General features: G+C 45.8%; 1 protein-coding gene across 1 annotated transcript in view; it reads right to left on the reverse strand.

The window, feature by feature from the left end:
* The window catches only part of LOC106609786 (nuclear respiratory factor 1), a 43,117-nt gene extending 21,576 nt beyond the window's left edge, over positions 1 to 21,541 (reverse strand). Inside the window, 11 exon segments of the mRNA XM_045711669.1 lie at positions 3,253 to 3,410; positions 3,864 to 3,914; positions 6,912 to 6,992; positions 7,458 to 7,556; positions 8,123 to 8,326; positions 9,206 to 9,364; positions 15,593 to 15,733; positions 18,385 to 18,511; positions 18,780 to 18,894; positions 19,556 to 19,792; positions 21,390 to 21,541. Coding sequence (XP_045567625.1) covers positions 3,253 to 3,410; positions 3,864 to 3,914; positions 6,912 to 6,992; positions 7,458 to 7,556; positions 8,123 to 8,326; positions 9,206 to 9,364; positions 15,593 to 15,733; positions 18,385 to 18,511; positions 18,780 to 18,894; positions 19,556 to 19,766 — 1,346 coding nt within the window. The 5' untranslated portion in view covers positions 19,767 to 19,792; positions 21,390 to 21,541.
* Between the last annotated feature and the right edge of the window lie 1,713 nt (positions 21,542 to 23,254).

The raw sequence follows: 23,254 nt of genomic DNA on the forward strand, positions 1-23,254 counted from the left end.
ACACTGACGACTGTCAGTAGCTCAAAACATACACACTGACGACTGTGTTGCTCAAAACATACACACTGACGACTGTGTTGCTCAAAACATACACACTGACGACTGTGTTGCTCAAAACATACACACTGATGACTGTCAGTAGCTCAAAACATACACACTGATGACTGTCAGTAGCTCAAAACACACACACTGATGACTGTCAGTAGCTCAAAACACACACACTGATGACTGTCAGTAGCTCAAAACATACACACTGATGACTGAGTAGCTCAAAACATACACACTGATGACTGTCAGTAGATCAAAACATACACACTGATGACTGTCAGTAGATCAAAACATACACACTGATGACTGTCAGTAGCTCAAAACATACACACTGACGACTGTGTTGCTCAAAACATACACACTGACGACTGTGTTGCTCAAAACATACACACTGATGACTGTGTAGCTCAAAACATACACACTGATGACTGTGTAGATCAAAACATACACACTGATGACTGTGTAGATCAAAACATACACACTGACGACTGTCAGTAGCTCAAAACATACACACTGACGACTGTGTTGCTCAAAACATACACACTGACGACTGTGTTGCTCAAAACATACACACTGACGACTGTGTTGCTCAAAACATACACACTGATGACTGTCAGTAGCTCAAAACATACACACTGATGACTGTCAGTAGCTCAAAACACACACACTGATGACTGTCAGTAGCTCAAAACATACACACTGATGACTGAGTAGCTCAAAACATACACACTGATGACTGTCAGTAGATCAAAACATACACACTGATGACTGTCAGTAGATCAAAACATACACACTGATGACTGTCAGTAGCTCAAAACATACACACTGATGACTGTCAGTAGCTCAAAACATACACACTGATGACTGTCAGTAGCTCAAAACATACACACTGATGACTGTCAGTAGCTCAAAACATACACACTGATGACTGTCAGTAGATCAAAACATACACACATACACACTGATGACTGTCAGTAGCTCAAAACATACACACTGATGACTGTCAGTAGATCAAAACATACACACTGATGACTGTCAGTAGATCAAAACATACACACTGATGACTGTCAGTAGATCAAAAGATACACTCTGATGACTAGGTGTAACTCTTGGGTAAAACACATGTATTGACAAAGGAAGGCCGCTGTCCTGCAGTCCTTGCCAGTGAGTATCTTTACTCTCAGTATTCAGCTAATGGGTCCACAGGTCATGAGGTCATCACTCACCAACTAGCCTACAGTAGTCGAACCAATAGCAGTCCGCTGTGGAGCCTGGGGGAATTGGGATGGTTTATAAAAGCGCCAGAGGCACAGCCCATGGGTCACCTGACCAACAGGGCTCTGCCTCGTCCTATCAGAAGGTCCGTATGAGGTTGTGCATTACGTCATGCAGCCAGGCCCGGTTGGTCACATTTGACTGCACTAGGCCTTTAAGTAAACATGGATGGGTCATCTAATGGCTGTGGTATCTGTGTGTTGTCATTATGAAGACTGGTCCCCCAGACTAAGTACTCTCAATAGTCACCTACTCCCAGAGTCAGTGCAGATACAGCATATGGCCTGATTGTCCACAATGCTGTTGAGATGCACATTTTCTTCGCCTGGCTGGACGACCCTGCTTGTCCCTTGACACCAACCCCCCTGAACACGCCCTACCTGTTAAGTGCCATGGTGACGGTGTGCCCTAATGAACACGCCCTACCTGTTAAGTGCCATGGTGACGGTGTGCCCTAATGAACACGCCCTACCTGTTAAGTGCCATGGTGACTGTGTGCCCTAATGAACACTCCCCACCTAATTAAATGCCATGGTGACGGTGTGCCCTAATGAACACGCCCTACCCGTTAACCTGTTGGGGCTAGGGGGCAGTATTTGCACGGCCGGATAAAAAACGTACCCGATTTAAACTGGTTACTACTCTTGCCCAGAAACGAGAATATGCATATAATTAGTAGATTTGGATAGAAACCACTCTAAAGTTTCTAAAAATGTTTGAATGGTGTCTGTGAGTATAACAGAACTCATATGGCAGGCCAAAACCTGAGAAGATTCCATACAGGAAGTGCCCCGTCTGACAATTTGTTCTCCTTCTGTGGCATCTCTATCGAAAATACAGCATCTCTGCTGTAACGTGACATTTTCTAAGGCTTCCATTGGCTCTCAGAAGGCGCCAGAAAGTGGAATGGGGTGTCTGCAGTCTCCGGGCGAAGTACAGGAGCTCTGTTTGTGAGTGGTCAGGCTGGGAACAGTGACACTGAAGATGCGCGTCCACGAGACTACTAAATTTTTTTCTTTCAGCCTTTGAATGAATACAACGTCGCCCGGTTGGAATATTATCGCTATTTTACGAGAAAAATAGCATAAAAATGTATTTTAAACAGCGTTTCACATGCTTCGAAGTACGGTACGGGAATATTTAGAATTTGTTTGTCACGAAATGCGCTTGCTCGTCACCCTTCGGATTCTGACCTGAACGCACGAACAAAACGGAGCTATTTGAATATAACTATGGATTATTTGGAACCAAAACAACATTTGTTGTTGAAGTAGAAGTCCTGGGAGTGCATTCTGACGAAGAACAGCAAAGGTAATCCAATTTTTCTTATAGTAAATCTGAGTTTGGTGAGGGCCAAACTTGGTGGGTGTCAAATTAGCTAGCCGTGATGGCCGGGCTATGTACTTAGAATATTGCAAAATGTGCTTTCGCCGAAAAGCTATTTTAAAATCTGACACCGCGATTGCATAAAGGAGTTCTGTATCTATAATTCTTAAAATAATTGTTATGTATTTTGTGAACGTTATTCATGAATGAAAATGGCTGTGTGATTATTATTATTTTTGGCAGAGTACTCTCCTGACATAATCTAATGTTTTGCTTTAGCTGTAAAGCCTTTTTGAAATCGGACAATGTGGTTAGATTAACGAGAGTCTTATCTTTCAAATGGTGTAAAATAGTCCTATGTTTGAGAACTTTGAATTATGACATTTTGTGGTTTTAAATTTGGCGCTCTGATTTGTCACTGGCTGTTGAATAGTGTTGGACGATTTCGTCCCACGTACCCTAGAGAGGTTAAGTGCCATGGTGACGGTGTGCCCTAATGAACACGCCCTACCCGTTAAGTGCCATGGTGACGGTGTGCCCTAATGAACACGCCCTACCCGTTAAGTGCCATGGTGACGGTGTGCCCTAATGAACACGCCCTACCCGTTAAGTGCCATGGTGACGGTGGCTCCCTGCTGCATCTCCTGGGAGGCGGCAACAGCGGCCTCGGCGAGGGACGCGACCGCCTGATTGGCCTCGGATGCCTGTGTGGTCTGTATGGTCATCTCCCCACCCTGTAGAGTCGCCCAGTTCTGCTCAACCTGGCCAGTAAGGAGGGATGGAGGGGGAGAGAGGGATGGAGGAGGAGAGAGGGATGGAGGGGGAGAGAGGGATGGAGGGGGAGAGAGAGGGGAGAGAGGGATGGAGGGGGAGAGAGGGATGGAGGGGGAGAGAGGGATGGAGGGGGAGAGAGGGATGGAGGGGGAGAGAGGGATGGAGGAAGAAGGAGGGATGGAGGAAGGGGTGAGGGAGGGATTGAGGGGGGGAAATAGGATAGAAGGAAGAGGGTAAGAGAGAGGGAGAGCAAGTGAGAGATGGAGAGAGGAAGTCGTAAGAGAGATGGAGAGAGAGTAAGAGAGGGGGAAAGTGACAGAGAGAGGCAGAGTTAGGGTGTTTCTACACTACAACAAACAAAAACGAGTATGATTGTGATCCTTCGACAAACATTTGTCATAGTCAATTAACATAAAATGTGACGTAGATCTGCCGCTTACAATAAACTGTGGCGACACCTCCATCGGTAACGTGCGACACACCGACATATTCTGGTGAAGAGTAGAGAACTTGGTATTCAGCAATGATATTGAAACAAGTATGAAGTTGCATTGCAGGGTTACAGAACAGTAAATATAACATGTTCCTCAACAAGAGATGAAGGCATAGTGATTTATGATAATCCTACAAATACCATATCATGCAAATTACAATAAAAATGTTTTGTTGGCTAACATATTCAGACAACGCATAAAAGCTTTTGTTGTTGTTGATTAAAATGATTAAAAGCTTTTTTCCTCCCCAATTTCATGATATCCAATTGGTAGTTAGTCTTGTCCCATCGCTGCAACTCCCCTACGGACCCGGAGAGGCGAAGGTCGAGGGGCCATGCGTCCTCCGAAACACGACCCCGCCAAGCCGCACTGCTACTTGACACACTGCTCGTTTAACTCGGAAGCCAACCGCACCAAATGTGTCGGAGGAAAAGCCGTACAGTTGGCGACAGAAGTCAGCGTGCATGCGCCCGGCCCGCCACAAGGACTCGCTAGTGCGCTATGGGACAAGGACATCCCGGCCGGCCAAACCCTCTCTTAACCCGGACAACGCTGGGCCAATTGTACGCCGCCTCATGGGTTTCCTGGTCGCGGCCGGCTGTTTGAACCCGGGTCTGTAGGGACGCCTCTAGCACTGAGATGCAGTGTTTTAGACCGCTGTGCACTCGGGAGGCCGGAACGCATTAAAGTCTTGAGTAATATTAAATTCTATTTAAAACCATATCCTTGTATTGATCATCTCTTGAAAATGAAATAGGACTATATACCAACAGGATTATTTATCCATGCGTGCACATCTATGGCTAGCAGTATCGCCGGATCCCAGAGTGTAAGGTACACCACACTAGCAGTATCGCCGGATCCCAGAGTGTAAGGTACACCACACTAGCAGTATCGCCGGATCCCAGAGTGTAAGGTACACCACACTAGCAGTATCGCCGGATCCCAGAGTGTAAGGTACACCACACTAGCAGTATCGCCGGATCCCAGAGTGTAAGGTACACCACACTAGCAGTATCGCCGGATCCCAGAGTGTAAGGTACACCACACTAGCAGTATCGCCGGATCCCAGAGTGTAAGGTACACCACACTAGCAGTATCGCCGGATCCCAGAGTGTAAGGTACACCACACTAGCAGTATCGCCGGATCCCAGAGTGTAAGGTACACCACACTAGCAGTATCGCCGGATCCCAGAGTGTAAGGTACACCACACTAGCAGTATCGCCGGATCCCAGAGTGTAAGGTACACCACACTAGCAGTATCGCCGGATCCCAGAGTGTAAGGTACACCACACTAGCAGTATCGCCGGATCCCAGAGTGTAAGGTACACCACACTAGCAGTATCGCCGGATCCCAGAGTGTAAGGTACACCACACTAGCAGTATCGCCGGATCCCAGAGTGTAAGGTACACCACACTAGCAGTATCGCCGGATCCCAGAGTGTAAGGTACACCACACTAGCAGTATCGCCGGATCCCAGAGTGTAAGGTACACCACACTAGCAGTATCGCCGGATCCCAGAATGTAAGGTACACCACACTAGCAGTATCGCCGGATCCCAGAATGTAAGGTACACCACACTAGCAGTATCGCCGGATCCCAGAATGTAAGGTACACCACACTAGCAGTATCGCCGGATCCCAGAGTGTAAGGTACACCACACTAGCAGTATCGCCGGATCCCAGAGTGTAAGGTACACCACACTAGCAGTATCGCCGGATCCCAGAGTGTAAGGTACACCACACTAGCAGTATCGCCGGATCCCAGAGTGTAAGGTACACCACACTAGCAGTATCGCCGGATCCCAGAATGTAAGGTACACCACACTAGCAGTATCGCCGGATCCCAGAGTGTAAGGTACACCACACTAGCAGTATCGCTGGATCCCAGAATGTAAGGTACACCACACTAGCAGTATCGCTGGATCCCAGAATGTAAGGTACACCACACTAGCAGTATCGCTGGATCCCAGAATGTAAGGTACACCACACTAGCAGTATCGCTGGATCCCAGAATGTAAGGTACACCACACTAGCAGTATCGCCGGATCCCAGAATGTAAGGTACACCACACTAGCAGTATCGCCGGATCCCAGAATGTAAGGTACACTACAGTGCTGCATGTTCTACAACACTTAACATAATGAAACAAAAACAAGACTGATTTCTATGGCGCTTTTTATATCAGCGCAGGGTTTTTCTGGATCAAAAAAGGGCTTAGGTGGTGGGCGTGGCAACGGGCGCAGTCAGCCCGTAGGCGCAGATGAATTTAAGAGGCCCTCATCTTGATGGTGTACAGTATTATTTGCATTTTATGCCAATTTCCCGCAGTTCTACACATTTCTCCATGGAGCGGAGATAATTTTCTGCAGTTCTACACATTTCTCCATGGAGCGGAGATCATTTTCTGCAGTTCTACACATTTCTCCATGGAGCGGAGATCATTTTCTGCAGTTCTACACATTTCTCCATGGAGCGGAGATCATTTTCTGCAGTGCTCACATTTCTCCATGGAGAAGAGATCATTTTCAGGAGGTTTTAAAAGTTCATTTCCTGCAGGGCTCACATTTCTCCATGGAGCAGAGATCATTTTCTGCAGTTCTACATATTTCTCCATGGAGCTGGGAGAAGATATTGCAATTTTAAAGCAAAATTCCTGCAGTTCTGCCATGGCTAATGCAGTGTTATTTTGCTCAAACATAATAACAAAATCAATACTGGTAAATTTATTGTTTTTACTTTGGTGATTGTTAGTTCTCAAAGATCATATTCTAATATATATACATCTAGTCTTTTCTACATCCGTTATATCTGTTGTTTAAGTTTACACTGAAAAGTGTTTGTCCATCCCGAAAATCTATCAAAAATAAAAACGTTTTTCTCCCTCACTGTGTGGACTTAGGTGACCCGATAAACCGTTCAGGCGGCCCGCCCAAGGATTTCAATGGCAGAAAAATCCCTGTCAGCGCTTTAAATAGTAAGGGGGAAATCACCTCATCCATGACCAATGTGTAGAACCCACCTGGGTGTGGTCTGGACTGCCCCTTTGCGCCAGAAAGCTCACCACACATCAACTATTGCCGAGGAGAGGTGAGGAATGATATATGCCAATTAGGAATCAGGAGATGGTTAACATTAGCATCTCAAAAAGAGGAAACGCTGTCCGCACACTGCAGAAAAACGACCTTCAGGCTTAAAACGCCATCAAAATCGTTTTGTATTTATTTATTATAAGTGATAAGGTGTAAAGGGGCATATTGCCTAAAAGTGTGTAATGGAGCCAGTCAAAGAAACATTTCAGCTACACGCTATGTTCACTACTCTGGAGACTTAACAGTAACATTAACACTCCTCACAGAATAGTAGTAACACACCTTACACACAGGAGGGACTGTCATTACAACCGCATACAGTCATCAGATAGGAGAATCAGGTGTCTCTGCACATGTGTGTATTTGGAAGCGTGTGTGTGTGTGTGTGTGTGTGTGTGTGCGCGCGTTTGTGTTCTGAGAGACTGATGAGGTGTGTGGTGTGTGTACCTCTCCGTCGTTCACAGTGTAGTTGACCTGGGCCACGGTCACTGTGCCTGGCAGCTCCGAGGCATCGGCCAGAGTGGCCACCGTCTGCCCTGTGCCCACCTGAGGGGAAGAGAGAGGAAAAGAGAGTTAGAGACAGAGAGAGGAAAGGGAGATTACAATGGGCAGCCTGGGTACAAAACAGCCAAATCCTTCCCATGGATTATATCCCTTCAAATCATCACCCAGGGCATCTTTTAATCACCACCCAGAGAGAGGGAGGCCTGCCGGCCCGCCCAGGGACAGGGAGGCCTGCGGCCGCCCATGGACAGGGAGGCCTGCGGCCGCCCATGGACAGGGAGGCCTGCGGCCGCCCATGGACAGGGAGGCCTGCGGCCGTCTATAGACAGGGAGGCCTGCGGCCGTCTATAGACAGGGAGGCCTGCGGCCGCCCATAGACAGGGAGGCCTGCGGCCGCCTATAGACAGGGAGGCCTGCGGCCGTCTATAGACAGGGAGGCCTGCGGCATCTGGATCCTTAGTAGGGTTGCAAAATTCCAGATCTTGGGCCAGTTTGGCATTACCCCACAAAAAAATAAGCTGATCTGTTCCTAGGGGAAACTTTACCCCGGAACTTGACCAAATATTGGTTAAGGGAGATCCTAGATCTGTACCTATGGGAAATCTGACCTGTATGAGGGAGACGGTGCCGTCGGGGTTGCTGATGGTCTGCACCACGGTCTGTGAGGGCACCAGGTGGGTGATGCTGTGGGTGGCCGTGGTCATGGCCGTGTGCTGTGGCACCTGGTCCTCAAAGGCGTACAGCAGGTCCTCGCGCCCATGCTGCTTGTAGCAGTTCTTCACGATGGTCCGCAGCGCCTGCGTCCACGACACCTAGCAAGGGGCGCCACAGCACGAGATGTTATACAAGGGGACTGGTAGATTGTTTGTGTTGTTTCCGGTACTCTTGAAACCCAGACAGAATTACGCCATGTTTCACTATAGTTTAACTTTACTAATTGATATAGTGGAGTGAAACGGAGCTGAATTCAGTCTGGGCTTTAGTTGCAATACATAAATCATTTGAATAAGTAATTTCATTGCAATGATATTCTGATGGTATACTTTTTTTGTATATTGTTGTCTTTTATGTAAAATAGTAAGTCAAACAAAATGTACATTTGTATTCATTGATACCTATGCTTCATAACTAAACATATTTTAAACAGTAAAGAAGTCATTTCCACATAACTTATTGTTGGATTGTCCCTGGTAGAACTCTATCCCACCAAGTTATTTGTGTTGGATTGTCCCTGGTAGAACTCTATCCCACCAAGTTATTAGTGTTGGATTGTCCCTGGTAGAACTCTGTCCCACCAAGTTATTAGTGTTGGATTGTCCCTGGTAGAACTCTATCCCACCAAGTTATTTGTGTTGGATTGTCCCTGGTAGAACTCTATCCCACCAAGTTATTAGTGTTGGATTGTCCCTGGTAGAACTCTGTCCCACCAAGTTATTAGTGTTGGATTGTCCCTGGTAGAACTCTATCCCACCAAGTTATTAGTGTTGGATTGTCCCTGGTAGAACTCTGTCCCACCAAGTTATTAGTGTTGGATTGTCCCTGGTAGAACTCTGTCCCACCAAGTTATTATTCTCTAACCGTCTCCACTCAAAGACCCTTTGACCTCCACAACGTCTTACCTCTCTACCATATTCAACATTGTAATGATACCAGGGAGGCAATTCACAGGGAAAGTTTGTTTTCATCCTCACCCTCTGTTTCTGTTCCTCAGTGCGCACGTCGCTGCGCACGTTGGCCCAGGGGATGTCCTCTGGCCACCAGATGGGCTTGCAGCTCTCCTTGCCCCAGCCAGGCTTGCCCCTGCCCGTCGAATACTTCAGCATCTCTGGGATGAACGCTCGCAGCTGGGCCTGACCAGAGGAAACAAGATACAGGGGGTGAGTGGTACACACACACACACACACACACACACACACACACACACACACACACACACACACACAACACACACACACACACACACACACACACACGCGCCCTTGACTAGGGGAGGGAAGCGGTATTGATTACATACCTGCAGCTTGCTGAGGTGGACTGGGCCCAGAAATAGGATTTCTAAAAAGGAGACCACACTGCACTGAGGTCTATCTACAGGCCAGTCTATGACTGAGGCTCCAGTCTGCCTCCCTGACTGATGAACTAAGACAATCTTGGCCTAATGGCTCTGAACTTGGGTGGCACTGAATGGAAGAAAACAGACTGAAACCTAGAGGGACTACCTGGACTGCGCTCTTTCCTTTTCCGCTGAAAAACATTTTACAACTTTTCGCTGTTGCCTGCCCAAATGAACAAAACCCTGTTCTGGGCAGAAAACCTGAACCGCCTCAATAGCTGACACTCTAGTCTCCATCAGTTGTACTGTAACAAACAACTACATCCAGATAAACACACCCATATTAACTACAGTTCAATAACATGTTAACAGACTGCTGTAGTGACCAGAGGAGATTCACTACAGTTCAATAACATGTTAACAGACTGCTGTAGTGACCAGAGGAGATTCAGTGAGATTCACTACAGTTCAATAACATGTTAACAGACTGCTGTAGTGACCAGAGGAGATTCACTACAGTTCAATAACATGTTAACAGACTGCTGTAGTGACCAGAGGAGATTCAGTGAGATTCACTACAGTTCAATAACATGTTAACAGACTGCTGTAGTGACCAGAGGAGATTCACTACAGTTCAATAACATGTTAACAGACTGCTGTAGTGACCAGAGGATGAGATTCACTACAGTTCAATAACATGTTAACAGACTGCTGTAGTGACCAGAGGAGATTCACTACAGTTCAATAACATGTTAACAGACTGCTGTAGTGACCAGAGGAGATTCACTACAGTTCAATAACATGTTAACAGACTGCTGTAGTGACCAGAGGAGATTCAGTGAGATTCACTACAGTTCAATAACATGTTAACAGACTGCTGTAGTGACCAGAGGAGATTCACTACAGTTCAATAACATGTTAACAGACTGCTGTAGTGACCAGAGGAGATTCACTACAGTTCAATAACATGTTAACAGACTGCTGTAGTGACCAGAGGAGATTCAGTGGTAGTTTTAAACCAGTAGTAGGTGGATGATGTTTCATTCATTCTCCCTACTGTTTAAGTGGTGTGCTGTACTCTGTGAACTGTACTCTGAACAGTTAGGATTGACGACTAACCACAATGAAGCCTGATTGCTTGGACTCATCCAACCTATTTGCATAAGAGGCCTCCTCATTTATTTATTCTGATTTGCCCCCTCCTCCTCTGAGATGAAGGGGGCCTTACCAGTGCCCTGTGTGTGTGGTATGTGTAGCCCTGTGTGTGTGTCTTCCCCAGCTGGGGTGGGTTTAGTCCCCATGTCCTCAGTGTCCCTGGTAATACTGGGGCCGGGGTAGGGATGGGGCCACTGCAGCATCTACCCACATTGACATCACTGAGTAGATTTGGCTAAAAATAGAATCACCACACAGCTATCCAGTTTGCTCTGTGTTCTGAGAGAGTAGACAAAATGGCGGTGCCTTGACTGGCTCTGGACAGTCTGAAAGATGGATGGGTAACCTCTGGTAATAACATATCATACTAGAAATTGTTTTTGAGAAAGCCATTCTGACCCGTCTTCGTCTCAGTCCTGCTGTAGTTGCAGCCAGTGAATTAGCGTTTGGAGAAACCCTCTCAAAAACAACAGAAACACACATGTCAGAGTTTATAAAATGGAGACCGACAAAGACTAGTTTACTAATGTAGCAGGTAGCAACAGCTATAGTAAGCTCCTCAGTGCCTCTGTTTCTCCACCTGAAGCTGGTGAGGGGGGAATTGGGGGACAGATGGCCTAATTACAGTGACTGTGTGTGGCGTTAACCCCCTCCCTTTGGTCTAATCCGGCAGGCTATCAGCCAATCAGCAGCCAGCCACTCCAAACCCAAAGAGCTGTAATTACGGGTTGGCTCACCCTGGCTGGTCTCTTGACTCACCTGCTGCTCCTAGGCTCTCCATACCACCAGCCACCAGGGCCCTCTCGTGAACTCCCCAAACCCAGCCAGATGAGCCTCTCCAGGGATAGTCAGGGTGACTCCCCTCCCCTGGTTGTCACTCAATCCCTATCCATCTTACAACCTCTTATTTGAGCCTTTCTCCTGGCACAACCATGTCTTCCACTCCACTACTATATTTAACCTTTACATGTATACAGGTTTGTCTCATTGAGAGCATCTCTTTTGAAAGAGACACCTATTCAGCATAGTAGCAGTCGACAGACTACATCTCCACAAAGCCCATACTCTCCCGTCACTCTGGCCCCAGCCAGGTGAGTGTCCTGGGATACTGATTTGACCTGGCTCTCCAGCTGCTCCAGAACCCCCCCCCGTTGCAAAACCTGGACACATACAAATCAGCTGGGCTAGACAATCTGGACCCTCTCTTCCGAAAATTATTCGCCGCCATTGTCTCAACCCATATTACCAGTCTGTTCAACCTCTCTTTCGTATTGTCCGAGATCCCTAAAGATTGAAAGCTGCCGCCGTCATCCCCCTATTCAAAGGGGGGTGACACTCTAGACCCAAACTGTTATAGACCTATATCCATCCTGCCCTGCCTTTCTAAGGTCTTCGAAAGCCAAGTTAATAAACAGATCACTAACCATTTTGAATCCCACCGTACCTTCTCCGCTGTGCAATCTGGCTTCCAAGGTACTAAACGATATCATAACCACCATTGATAAAAGACAGTACTGTGCAGCCGTCTTCATCGACCTGGCCAAGGTTTTCGACTCTGTCAATCACCGTATTCTTATCGGTAGACTCAACAGCCTTGGTTTCTCAAATGACTGCCTCGCCTGGTTCACCAACTACGTCTCAGAGTTCAGTGTGTCAAATCGGAGGGCCTGTTGTCCGGACCTCTGGCAGTCTCTATGGGGGTGCCACAGGGTTCAATTCTTGGGCCGACTCTCTTCTCTGTATATATCAATGATGTCGCTCTCGCTGCTGATGATTCTCTGATCCACCTCTATGCAGACGACACCATTCTGTATACTTCTGGCCCCTTTTTGGACACAGTGTTAACTAACCTCCAAACGAGCTTCAATGCCATAAAACACTACTTCCGTGGCCTCGAACTGCTCTTAAACGCTAGTAAAAGTAAATGCATGCTTTTCAACCGTTCGCTGCCCGCAACCACCCGTCCGCCCGACTAGCATCACTACTCTGGACGGTTCTGACTTAGAATATGTGGAACTCTACAAATACCTAGGTGTCTGGCTAGACTGTAAACTTTTCTTCCAGACTCATATTAAACATCTCCAATCCAAAATGAAATCTAGAATTGGCTTCCTATTTCGCAACAAAGCCTCCTTCACTCACGCCGCCAAACATACCCTCGTAAAACTGACTATCCTACCGATCCTTGACTTCGGCGATGCCATTTACAAAATAGCCTCCAACACTCTACTCAGCAAACTGGATGCAGTCTATCACAGTGCCATCCGTTTTGTCACCAAAGCCCCATATATCACCCACCACTGCGACCTGTATGCTCTAGTCGGCTGGCCCTCGCTACATATTCGTCGCCAGACCCACTGGCTCCAGGTCATCTATAAGTCTTTGCTAGGTAAAGCTCCGCCTTATCTCAGCTCAATGGTCACGATAACAGCACCCACCCGTAGCACGCGCTCCAGCAGGTATCTCTCACTGGTCATCCCCAAAGACAACACCTCCTTTGGCCGACCTTTCCTTCCAGTTCTCTGCTGCCAATGACTGGAACGAATCGCAAAAATTGGTGATTGATATTTCCCTCACTAACTTTAAACATCAGCTAACCGATCGCTGCAGCTGTACATAGCCCACCTGTAAATAGCCCATCCAAGCTACCTACCTCATTACCATATTGTTTTTATTTACTTTTCGGCACACCAGTATTTCTACTTGCTCATCTATCACTACAGTGTTAATTTGCCAAACTGTAATTACTTCGCTACGATGGCCTATTTATTGCCTTACCTCCTCACGCCATTTTCACAAACTTTATATACTTTCTCCCCCCCCCCCTTTTTTCTCTGTTGTGTTATTGACTGTACGCTTGTTTATTCCATGTGTAACTCTGTTGTTTGTGTCGCACTGCTTTGCTTTATCTTGGCCAGGTCGCAGTTGTAAATGAGATCTTGTTCTCAACTGGTTAAATAAAGGTGAAATAAAAAAATAAGAACACACCGTCCGTAAACCCATTGCCAACCAGCTTTGGCAGAGTAAAGTAAGGCAACAGATCCTCCTCTCCTCAACTAAAAAACAAACAAAAAAACAACAACCATCGAGATTCTTCCTGGTTCTATCACGCCTGCCCCAAAGGAGACAGGATTGGCCGCTCCTCTCCCTGTGGGCCGTGTGATTGGCTGTTTCTATCCCTGTGGGCTCAGTGATTGGCTGCCTCTGTCCCCTCTCCCTGGGGTAGTGTCTCTGAGGGCGAGCCATGGTACCAAGTCTCTGATGATGACGATCCAATGACTGTGTCAGCAGTGAAGTAAACAAGCTAGCACCACTTGGGATGAAGACTACTCTGTGAGCCATCTCTGGGCTGTGTTCATTAGGGCACAGCGAAGCAAAACACTTTGGAATGGAAAAACAAAAATGAGTGGCTCTTACTTTTTGGATAAGTTCAGATAGCACCTCCCTGTTTCAGTCCGCTTCGTGCCTACAGAACAGGACTCTAGTGTGGACCAGGACACAGCGTTCACTGCTTTCTCTTCCTCTCATACTGACTGGCACCACACCCTGACAACCAAATGGAGGATATCTGCCTCTTAAAACGATACGGGCATATCGGAAAGCCTTGTTTGGCTCATTATGGATTCCAAATGTGTCTCATGAAGTTACATACCGTAATTGGACTATTAAGCGCACCTGAATATAAGCCGCACCCACCGATTTTTTTTATTTTTACTATTTTGAACATAAATAAGCCGCACATGTCTATAAGCCGCAGGTGCCTACCGGTACATTGAAACAAATGAACTTTACACAGGCTTTAACGAAACACGGCTTGTAACAAAAATAAATAGGCTTTAACGAAACACGGCTTGTAACAAAAAATAAAAAATTAGCAATAAGCTTTAGTTGTCTTTTCGCACTGAGTCAATTCCTCACGCTGCTGTTTCCAATGTCTTATCATCGACTCATTAAGACCAAGCTCCCGTGCAGCAGCTCTATTTCCTTTTCCAACAGCCAGATCAATCGCCTTTAACTTGAAAACTGCATCATATGCATTTCTCCGTGTCTTTGCCATGATGAGGGTGACAAAATGACTACCGTAATCAGAATGATGGGAAGTTTGAGAGCGCTCGATTTAATCTAAACAGTAAACAAAAAAGTTGTTTGACCGTAACCCGTTCGGCAATTTCATTGGTCTAATGAAAGCTTCATGCCGCCAAAAAACGGAGCACGTCACAGAATGTTAAAAAAAAAAAATGTAAAAAATTGAAAGCGGGAAAAATCCATATATTAGCCGAGTCATTGTTTAAGCCGCGAGGTTCAAAGCCTGGGAAAAAAGTTGCGGCTTATAGTCCGGAATTTACGGTAGTTAAATTACAAACTAGAATCAAATAGGATCTATAGTTCTAACGAGCAACTCATGCTGGAGAAACTAGTGGCAACTATCATCATGAGAACAGGTGACAACCTTGACAAATTGACCTAAAAGGGGCATTTGACCTTGAAGCATGTCATTTTCTAGCGTAGCCAACGCATGAAACCATGGTCTGAGCAGTGAGGGATTTATAACCAACTGGCGCCATCTGCTGGACAGACGAGGGTTCTCATCTCACCCATAAACATGAATAAATATAGCTGTGTGTGTCAGTGTATCATCTCACCCATAAACATGAATAAATATAGCTGTGTGTGTCAGTGTATCATCTCACCCATAAACATGAATAAATATAGCTGTGTGTGTCAGTGTATCATCTCACCCATAACATGATAAATATAGCTAGGTTCATCTCACCCATAAACATGAATAAATATAGCTGTGTGTGTCAGTGTATCATCTCACCCATAAACATGAATAAATATAGCTGTGTGTGTCAGTGTATCATCTCACCTGTGTCATCTTGTCCACAGAGACGGGGATGCCGTCAATGGTGAGGGGGGGCAGCTCGGAGGTTAGTTCCCCCCCGGGGGGGGCGTGCTCGGCCAGGGCATTCTCCAGGTCCTCCAGGATCATGCCCTTGTACTTCCTCACCTGCAGGGAGAAGGAGGAGGGGTAGGAAAAACATGGGTTAGTGGACGACCCAGAGTAGGGGGGCAAAGGTCAAGGGAAGGTTATCCCTAACCTTGTAAAAGCAGTCTGAGAACCAAACATGTGAGGTACTCTGCAGGCTAGGGCTGGGTAGATATGGCCAAAACCTCATATCCTGACATAGGTCATTTCATATCCCGATAACGATACATATCACGATATAGCACATTTTCTGTAAATTCAATGAATAAATAGTTTATATAAAATGACCACATGTAAAGGCCTATTTCTTATTACATTTTGAATTATACTCAACAAATAAAAGGTACTGACTCATATTTGAATATTTCTTCTTTTATTTAGAACCTTTGTGCAAATGTTCAATTAAGCACGTAACAAAATATAAAATATTAAATCTAAAAAGGTAAATAGAAAACACTTCAACTATAGTTGCAAACTAAATAAAAATAGGCCGAAAATATATATTTTTGGTGGGGGTGGGTGGGGGGGGCTTGCCTGTTCTGCATGTTATTTTGGCATTAATACGTGTCACATATGGGGTGGCAGGTAGCCTAGTGGTCAGAGCGTTGGACTAGTAACCAGCAGGCAGCCTAGTGGTCAGAGCGTTGGACTAGTAACCAGCAGGCAGCCTAGTGGTCAGAGCGTTGGACTAGTAACCAGCAGGCAGCCTAGTGGTCAGAGCGTTGGACTAGTAACCAGCAGGCAGCCTAGTGGTCAGAGCGTTGGACTAGTAACCAGCAGGCAGCCTAGTGGTCAGAGCGTTGGACTAGTAACCAGCAGGCAGCCTTGTGGTCAGAGCGTTGGACTAGTAACCAGCAGGCAGCCTAGTGGTCAGAGCGTTGGACTAGTAACCAGCAGGCAGCCTAGTGGTCAGAGCGTTGGACTAGTAACCAGCAGGCAGCCTAGTGGTCAGAGCGTTGGACTAGTAACCAGCAGGCAGCCTAGTGGTCAGAGCGTTGGACTAGTAACCAGCAGGCAGCCTAGTGGTCAGAGCGTTGGACTAGTAACCAGCAGGCAGCCTAGTGGTTAGAGCGTTGGACTAGTAACCAGCAGGCAGCCTAGTGGTCAGAGCGTTGGACTAGTAACCAGCAGGCAGCCTAGTGGTCAGAGCGTTGGACTAGTAACCAGCAGGCAGCCTAGTGGTCAGAGCGTTGGACTAGTAACCAGCAGGCAGCCTAGTGGTCAGAGCGTTGGACTAGTAACCAGCAGGCAGCCTAGTGGTTAGAGCGTTGGACTAGTAACCAGCAGGCAGCCTAGTGGTCAGAGCGTTGGACTAGTAACCAGCAGGCAGCCTAGTGGTTAGAGCGTTGGACCAGTAACCGAAAGGTTGCAAGATCGAATCGCCGAGCTGACAAGGTAAAAATCTGTTGTTCTGTCCCTGAACAAGGCAGTTAATCCACTGTTCCTAGGCCATCATTGAAAATTAGAATGTTCTTAACTGACTTGCCTAGTTAAATAAAGGTAAAATAAATTCAAATAAAATTCTATTTGATACCTTGGGTCGAGTGTTTGCACTAACTCACGAAACCCCTGTTTCTCGACTGTGTAAATTGGGGCCATGTCTTTGCAGATGTAAGTTGTAACGGCAGCTGTTATCTCCTTCCATCTTCGTGATTCTTTGCCATATGGTGTGGCGCGGACAAAAGCCACTTGCAACGTCTGAGTCTGGGGTTTGTTTTGAGCACTCGACTGTACTTTCTGGGGTCTGATCCGTAGACTCTCTCCGTACTGTTTCACATGACTGTTGTGTAGGTGGTAAAATAGGTTAGTGGTGTTTGAGCCGGTTGTTGGGACCGGCCTGCGGCATATTTTGCAGAGGACGGTTTTCTGGTCCGTGTCAGACTTTTCATACCCAAACCACGTCCATGTGACAGAAGCAGCCCCTCTTTTAGGTACGAGCTCTGTGTCTCTGTGCTCTGTGTCACGCTCACGCTCCTCCATGTTTGTTTGTGTTGCAAATTTCCTTCCGCATAGCATCGTCCAATTGATGAAAAATATTGACGTAAAGAGTGTGATTTGTAACACAATGAAATAAACGATAAGAGCATAATATGAAACGATAGACGTTTTTCTATCGTCACACGATATAGATCGTCCTATCGCCCAGCCCTACTGCAGGGCATAGAGTCAGTATGCATTGAGACTACTGTTGGTAGGATGTTGACACTGCGACTTGAATGGCCAATGCAATGGATGTTCTGGATAAAAGACTTTAGGCACAAATCTCAGATCAGAATACAACCCCTTAAATAGTAACCTTAACCACTAGGAAGGAAAAACGTTTAGGGTAACTATTTGTCGACACTGATATTTTCTAAATGCATCTGTCTTTTCCTTGAGGTAAGGAAAGGAAAAGCCCTCGTCGAGCGAAGACGATGTTTCAGTCTACTGCTTTCACCAATCACAGATCAGCGTTTACTTCAACCAATGAAGGACAGAAGAGCGGATGCACTGAGAAAAGTTGAACTGGGCCATTGTTTTAACCCCAATGTAAGGCAGGAACAGTGAACACACTCCTTATATGAAACACTAACTCCTTTTTCTTCTGTGTTACAGATTCAGCCACACATTATGAGGCGGCAACACATCATCCGTCTGTGTGGCTGACGTGTGGCAGACATGTTTGCACTCACCACATTCTCCAGCGGCGCAGCACCAAACACCTTGAACAAAGCGTTGGGCTTGGAGGGAGAGATGCACAGAACTATGGCCTGTTGGCCAACTCTGGTGGTGTACTCATCCAGGGTGGCTCGCAGTTTCCTACAGACACAAAAACACCACAAAAATCACTCAAACGGGCTCTTCCTAGTCACGGGGACTATAAAAACAAATAGCCGTGACAAATGACTGTAATTCCATACTTCAATTAAAATAAAATACCCCCTTTCAGAAAAAACTAAATGATTACAAATAAAACTAAATAAAGTAGGATTCTGTTCAGAATGACAAGACAAAAAGAGGCAGGAAAACAGTTTCCTAGGTGAGTTCTAGAAGATTTTGGGGTCATAGACAGTTTTGGGACGTTCACCTCAGCAGGCGTGTCTGCTGTCTCTTGCGGATGGACGGGTTGGACTCGAAGATGTGGGGCCTCTTGCGTTTCTTGCCTGTTGCTACGGCAGCAGCTGCAGCCATGCCTACTGGGCCTGTGAATAGAAACAAAACAGTTGAAATGGAGCAGTTCTCATTAGTGGTCTGACAGCACCATCTGCTGGTCAGTTATGTACATTACACCATACATATGAACAAATGTCTATGGCTAGGATAACTACTCTTTTAGGTGTGGGGATCAGTTCAAAGACTTGTCAATGTCATGTCTGAAATAAGTAGTTGGGGAAAAGATTCAGAAGAGTGTAGATCCGTCAAACTCAACTCTGGACCTGGATTCCAGGTCCCACTGCCTTTTCTTTCACTGTTCCCCTCTACAGGGACTGATTTAGACCTGGGATACCAGGTGTGTGTGCAATTAATGATCAGGTAGAAGAGAAAACCAGCAGGCTCCGGACCTCATCGGGTCAGAGTTGAGTACCCCTGGTGTAGATAGACATGTTATGTACAGAGCTGGTTATGATCGCCTACTCTACATGACAGACAACCATGTCTTTCTGTTCAACACAGCATTCTGTCATTTTCCTAATGTGTGACCCTGAAACAAGGGTCCCATGACCTAGCTTTGGCAGAGCAGATCCTGAATACAGTAACCTCTTCAAGACAGAGACCAAAGCGCTCATTTCACTCTGCTACTATGATTAATAGACTGTCCTCCATCATGCCAAAGACCCCCTCCTCTCATTGGCCGGGGCTCACCTGCGGCTGCCAGGTGCGCGGTCATCTCGTCATTGCCGGCCGAGTGAAGGATGTCTGAGTCATCATAGGCGTCGTCGTCAGGGGATGAGGGCGAGTCCTCGTCGGCGCTCAGCATGCTGTGATCTGTGTACGTGGCCACATGTACCTGCTGCACGGCGTGCTCCTCGATGGTGGTCATGTGCTCGGTCTGGTGAACGTTGTGGTCCTCCATGGCGTGGTGCTAGCCTCAAACACTAACTGAAAAGAATAGAAAATAACTTATTCTATTTGCATGGAATAATTCATTTTTTTGCTGTCTCAGTATGTAACAGGCTGGGACAGCCATAGAGAAGTGCTCCTGCCTCCTGGAGCAGAGTTGGGGTTTATGTGCTTTACAGCAATAGTTAGGCCATGGGATATTGATGCAAGCAAACTGGACACACACACGTGTCATTCAGGGGTGTGTATAGGCCCCCGCCCACTTCTACTGTGATACTATCCCAGAAGTATGTTAACAGGGCTCAATGAAATAAAGCTTGTTATGTCTAGGGGCTATATATGAAAATGTGTACTAGCTAAATGTGTGATACATGACATAGCTAATGATGATGCATATGGATCTTCCAGTAGTAATATTGTCAGTGTAGACACATTGATGCAGTGCCTCTGTACTTATGTTCAATAAATGTAAATAGCATGTATAATGGCTGAGGTTGACTATATTCATTCAAAAGGCATGTATTACTTTACTACTCAAAAGGCTAATTGAGTATTGCACTGGGTGACCAATTAATGATATTTCAGAATAGATTTGGTGGTGGGGGGGAGACAGGAAATGCAAAGATTGAATGTTGAATGGCTTGCATGATGCATCTTTATAAACTGTTATATAGCCCTACTGTGAATTATGTGAGGGGGAGAGGGTGTACATAGATAGTGAGACAGACAGGGGCAGGAATGGGCTGGCTAGCCAACCAGTTAGTCTTGACAAATTATCAATTGACATCGAGATTGTCTAGCTAACAGTAACTCAAAATTAGGTTGCACTGATAAGCATTCTCTGTCTCTGCTATTAAATACTTCCGAATAATGAGACGTATGCGAGCTATATTGATAACAGACCATAGGTACTAGCTAGCTAACGCTACCCAACCTGCCATTCAATGGCGGTGGATAGACCATAACAAGTTAGCTGGTTAGTGGCTAAGTTAAGTTAGCAAATGTGATTCGCTAAGTGTTTAACAGCATTTCTGATCAAATGTTATGATTATTTTACTAGCCATGTAGTTAGCTAGGTTACTGTTAGTTAACTCCGATGATGCTTTTAGATATGACAAGAACCTAAATAAACCTCTTATTAACGTTAGCTAGCAAGTCAACCATAAAAACGTAGTTGGCTAGCAAATGTCCAAGACACATTTCGCTAGAGAATTAGCTGGCCAAGCGGCTGTATTTAGCGACATACTAGACAATTGTGTAAAAACTAGAACAATTATTGGAATCAGAATCCAAAATATTGCATGCTAACCAAACATCGCATGCGATTACATGTGCTGTGTACTGGTAAGCTAAAATAACGCGACTACTGTAGCAGCGAACCCGCCATCTCGAGCTACAACTGTAACACAATACATAACAGGCCTAGCGGCCTACACCAACGCTATTGCTGCATTATCTCGACTTATTCTCAGTGTGCGCAAAGTGTATTGTCGTCAAAAATGACAAATATTCGTTTTTTTCGTTTTCTCATCGGTATCTAAAACAATCTGCATCTTTTCGCCCCTATGCTGCCGGGTTTGTTGGTGCGGCTGCGCCGGGGCTGAAATAGCTGGAGATTGCGCGGTAGGGCACTAACCTCAGAGCGGCTGCGCTACTTCGGGCCTGCGCCGTACGATGGGCCTGGGAATCCGAGCTGTAATGGAGGACAAAGAACAGCCAGCCCGAAAACACACCGGAGCTGAAGCTCAGCGGTCCCACTGATCTACAACACCGGCCTAACCACGCCCCTTTCAGTTCAACATCACCGCACGGCAAAAGGAGATTTTTCTTATTTTATAAAAAGTAAAACATATACCAAATATTCTTCAGTATTCATTCAATATAATCCATATAGATATGTTTATTTTGTCCGATTTTTTTTTATACAGTATCGCCAACCACCCATGAAATAATTAGTTTTTATAAACATCGCTAGCAAAAACAATACACGCAATTTGAATGACATACCTACTGTACAAAATAGGATAATATCTTATTTCTAATGATGTCAACTTTAAACAGCTGCTCTTATCGACAATGTGTTTAGAGTTACCTTTCTAGCTAATAGTCTATGTTATAGTTTACACTTCTTCCAATTATAGTGTGGGGAGGTAATGGAAAAACTATCTACCAAATCTATTCATTTTAAAATGTTGATTACTTCTCCTTGCGATTATCATTCACCTGATGATAAGACAAGACATGTGGAAAACATTTTTGCCAAGGTATTGGAACGACCCTGGGTTTATACAGTGAGGGAAAAAAGTATTTGATCCCCTGCTGATTTTGTAAGTTTGCCCACTGAAAAAGAAATGATCAGTCTATACTTTTAATGGTAGGTTTATTTGAACAGTGAGAACCAGAATAACAACAAAAAAATCCAGAAAAACGCATGTCAAAAATGTTATAAATTGATTTGCATTTTAATGAGGGAAATAAGTATTTGACCCACTCTCAATCAGAAAGATTTCTGGCTCCCAGGTGTCTTTTATACAGGTAACGAGCTGAGATTAGGAGCACACTCTTAAAGGGAGTGCTCCTAATCTCAGTTTGTTACCTGTATAAAAGACACCTGTCCACAGAAGCAATCAATCAATCAGATTCCAAACTCTCCACCATGGCCAAGACCAAATAGCTCTCCAAGGATGTCAGGGACAAGATTGTAGACCTACACAAGGCTGGATTGGGCTACAAGACCATCGCCAAGCAGCTTGGTGAGAAGGTGACAACAGTTGGTGCGATTATTCGCAAATGGAAGAAACACAAAAGAACTGTCAATCTCCCTCGGCCTGGGGCTCCATGCAAGATCTCACCTCGTGGAGTTGCAATGATCATGAGAACGGTGAGGAATCAGCCCAGAACTACACGGGAGGATCTTGTCAATGATCTCAAGGCAGCTGGGACCATAGTCACCAAGAAAACAATTGGTAACACTATGCCGTGAAGGACTGAAATCCTGCAGCGCCCGCAAGGTCCCCCTGATCAAGAAAGCACATATACATGCCCGTCTGAAGTTTGCCAATGAACATCTGAATGATTCAGAGGACAACTGGGTGAAAGTGTTGTGGTCAGATGAGACCAAAATGGAGCTCTTTGGCATCAACTCAACTCGCCGTGTTTGGAGGAGGAGGAATGCTGCCTATGACCCCAAGAATACCATCCCCAGCGTCAAACATGGAGGTGGAAACATTATGCTTTGGGGGTGATTTTCTGCTAAGGGGACAGGACAACTTCACCGCATCAAAGGGACGATGGACGGGGCCATGTACTGTCAAATCTTGGGTGAGAACCTCCTTCCCTCAGCCAGGGCATTGAAAATGTGTCGTGGATGGGTATTCCAGCATGACAAGGACCCAAAACACGGCAACAAAGGAGTGGCTCAAGAAGAAGCACATTAAGGTCCTGGAGTGGCCTTGCCAGTCTCCAGACCTTAATCCCATAGAAAATCTGTGGAGGGAGCTG

This window comes from Salmo salar, unplaced genomic scaffold (assembly GCF_905237065.1).
Source record: "Salmo salar unplaced genomic scaffold, Ssal_v3.1, whole genome shotgun sequence".
NCBI classification, from domain to species: Eukaryota; Metazoa; Chordata; class Actinopteri; order Salmoniformes; family Salmonidae; genus Salmo; species Salmo salar.